Raw genomic sequence first — 3,394 nt, forward strand, 5'->3', positions numbered from 1 at the left:
GCACCTACTCATCAACCCATATTGTAGCCAACATTGTAACGCTCAATCAAACAGTTCTAAAATATTTTAAATATACTACAATTCAAATACATTATTTGTTTACTATGATTTACTTTTGTAGCAAGCCAATCGACCTTGAAGTGTTACCTCAATGCAACTTAATACTAAAATATCCATCTATTTGGAAAAAGTCAAATTTGCATATATCTCTTCTAATATACATCTTTTTTGGATTGTATTGGATGAGAAAATTGCTAGAAAACATTCTTTCTTGGATGAAAAAGTTTTATGTGAACGTGTTGAATTATGTAAATAAATAAACATAAATCAATTTCACATGAACAAGAAATAAGCAGCAGTGCATGAATTAAATAACAGAAATTTGCTGAAAAGAGTTTAATTGCAGCTAAATGGTTCATAAATATAAGCTATTGAGGTTAAAAGCAAAATTTCTAAAACATTATAAACAGCTGTAGCAAATTGTAGCAGACAAAACTATTAAATTTAGAGATAGTTACAACAATCAGAGATGGCCTGTGAAAACTGTACTACAACAGAAAATGTAGGTATTTCTTATACAAGCAATAGGAGGAATTAATAATTACAATAATTTAAACTGCACAATTAACAAACCAAAAGATTATCTACTCTTGCTGATGGATGGATGTCAGGCATCTTATCGAGAGCTCAATTTGAACTTCCACGCCTTCAACTGTGGCCAATTTCTTCATAACAATATTTAGTAATTGCTCTTTTGAATAAAAATAGCAGAGCAAAATCATGAGATATTAAATGTAGTATACTAAAGGGAAGAGTTCTGCACTGCGTTTTATAAGAGTTCCTGCTTCTGGCTTTGAGATGGTGTTAACAATAGAAGGGTTAGCTATCCTATTTGGGGTTGTATTACAGAATTAAGCCTACAGTCAATATTGTTTCTCCTACATCTACAACTATAAATAGGCCAACTCAGTCTTGCAAGAGCAGACCAAGAGGAGAAAAGAATATATTCATGGCGATTTATTACCCAATCCACTTCTACTACGGATCAAGAACAGCTTCGCCTGTGAGACAGAGAGGAAAGCCAGTCAGGCAAAAACATAAGCAGTAAAATGGAAAAAAGTATATGAGAATGACAATTTCTCAAAATGAGCGCATAAATGGCTACATTTGTGTTAGGGCATTTACATACATACCAGCCATTTCCTATGTATTTACATATCTAACACCTAAACTTTACTTTTTACATTAATACCAACTAAAATTTTAATATCACATAAAAATATCATTATTTAACTTATAAAAAAGTGAAATACACCTTTTCATGTATAAGCATGGTGGCAAGTAAAAATTGAAGTTTAGATGCTAGATACGTGAATACATAGGAATTCAGCGGGTATGTATGTAAATTTTCCTTTGTACTATTGCAACTGTAAAACATACACGTAATCCTTTAGGCTTCTTAAAAGGGATATATCCTATTTTTTCTTCCTGGATAGCCACAATGTACCTCAACTGTTCTCTTTAATGTTTTTTTTCTCCAAATAATCAGTCAAACTTCAATAATACTTGAAAGGTTAATCAAAACTTCTAGTCTCAGATTTAGCTCACATAAGAACTGGATCTCAAAGAAATGCAAACTATTTTCCATATGTATATTGAGCTGTAGGCTGAATATACCAAGTGCTCAAAACAGCTCATAATTGCATAAAGATCCAAATGCCATTTAGCCTGTCCATGAGTACAAAATGAAACATTGGCTTTTACTTTAAAAACCAATCTCTTATAACATTAATGTTCATTTATATAAAACATCGTTTATTCTTAATTGCGTAGACAGAATACTAATGATTTGAATAACTACAAATTCCTTTGAAGATCGTTGCAAGGTTAACTTAATTCCAAAGATTATGTTCCAAACTTCCTGTATTTGCACTATTTTAGGGTTTCTTTAAAGTGCTGAAAGATGAGGGATAAGTTAAGATATTAATAGGATAGACAACCGTTGAGGGAGTATACATAATGTACATATAAATATGATATATGAATGTATAACTAATGTTGTGCATATAAATTTTTTTATAAAAATGCATGGTTAAAATAAGGGTGTACATTATTTAGTCAAAACTGAAAAATCAAACTGAACCGAACAAGTTTGGTAGATTCGGTTTGGTTTCAAAAATACATTTTTGCTTTTAGTTTTTAAAATCTCAATATTCAATTTTTTGTTATTTGTTCGGTTTTAATTTTCTTTTAACCGAACAAACCAAAAAATCAAAATTTTGAAATTACATGTAGTGTACACACACAGATATATATATATATATATATATATATATATATATATAAATTCTTGACGTTTATTCATAACTCAACACCATTTAACAACTAAATTTTGGTTTGTTCATAATTTGACCGTTTAAACCGAATTAAGTTTCGGTTTGGTAAATTCAATTTATAAAATATTGATTGGTTCAGTTTTTGGATTTCGAATTTTGGTTGTTGTAATCAGTTTGACCAATTTGAAAACCGATCCACCCAAACAGACTAAATGTTCACCCCTAGTTACAAATTTGCGATCATAAGCATATTTGAAATCTAGACTCTTTGGACATCAGAGACTCTTATTATTGCAATATTACTATACATTGATTCTCCTGCTAATATATATATAAATATAAATATATAAATATATATATAAGTTGCAATTTAAATATATAACTTGAATCCTTCCAAACAGGATCTGACACTATCAATTTCCTTTGCGAAGAGTGCAACATCCAACAAGCCTGAACACCATAACAACTTAAAAATTTGCCCTCAAATAAAACGAAACAGCAATCAAGCTTCATATGAAGCTGAAGGAAATACAATACTGCCGAATTACTTACCCTAAACCATCATTATTTTTAATTTTCTCTTAAAATTACCTTCAGGAGACTATGAATTCTCTACCCATATTATTGATCACGACTTTAAAGAGGCAGTGAAGGAGGGAGAGCCTGGTGCTTCAAGCGACGGTTCAAGCGATGGGGAGAATGGGAGTGAAGCGGACTTACCTTGATCTGGAAGAAGGGGAGGCTCGAGCAGGGGGCTTCACGAGAGGGGATCGTCGATTCGCGACGCGTTCGAGAGCAGGGGGCCTTCACGAGTCGAGACGCTATAACCTCCTTCAGCTTCGCTAGGGTAGCGAAGGTTTCGCGGATGATTGAAATTTCTGGATCGGTAACGAGGGCCGCAGGGTAGATCCCGCGGCCCCGCGTTGTGTTAAATTCGCGGCCGGTGGCCGCGAACGCTTAATTCAAATGACCATAAATTCGAATCGATCGCGGTTTGGGGCGCGCCGCGCGAAAAAAGCTACCCAAACAGCCCCTCGATGTATTCTCTTATATATATA

General features: G+C 33.2%; 1 protein-coding gene across 3 annotated transcripts in view; it reads right to left on the bottom strand.

Annotated features, from left to right (window-relative positions):
- Positions 1-475: 475 nt before the first annotated feature.
- LOC110023646 (beta-amylase 2, chloroplastic) overlaps positions 476-3,394 on the bottom strand; it is a 42,415-nt gene continuing 39,496 nt past the window's right edge. For all 3 annotated transcript variants that reach the window (XM_020723150.1, XM_020723168.1, XM_020723160.1), the window contains one exon: positions 476-1,061. In XM_020723150.1, coding sequence (XP_020578809.1) covers positions 1,039-1,061 — 23 coding nt within the window. In that variant the 3' untranslated portion in view covers positions 476-1,038. The remainder of the gene's footprint in view (positions 1,062-3,394) is intronic.

The sequence above is a fragment of the Phalaenopsis equestris genome, unplaced genomic scaffold (assembly GCF_001263595.1).
Source record: "Phalaenopsis equestris unplaced genomic scaffold, ASM126359v1 Scaffold000002, whole genome shotgun sequence".
Classification (NCBI taxonomy): Eukaryota; Viridiplantae; Streptophyta; class Magnoliopsida; order Asparagales; family Orchidaceae; genus Phalaenopsis; species Phalaenopsis equestris.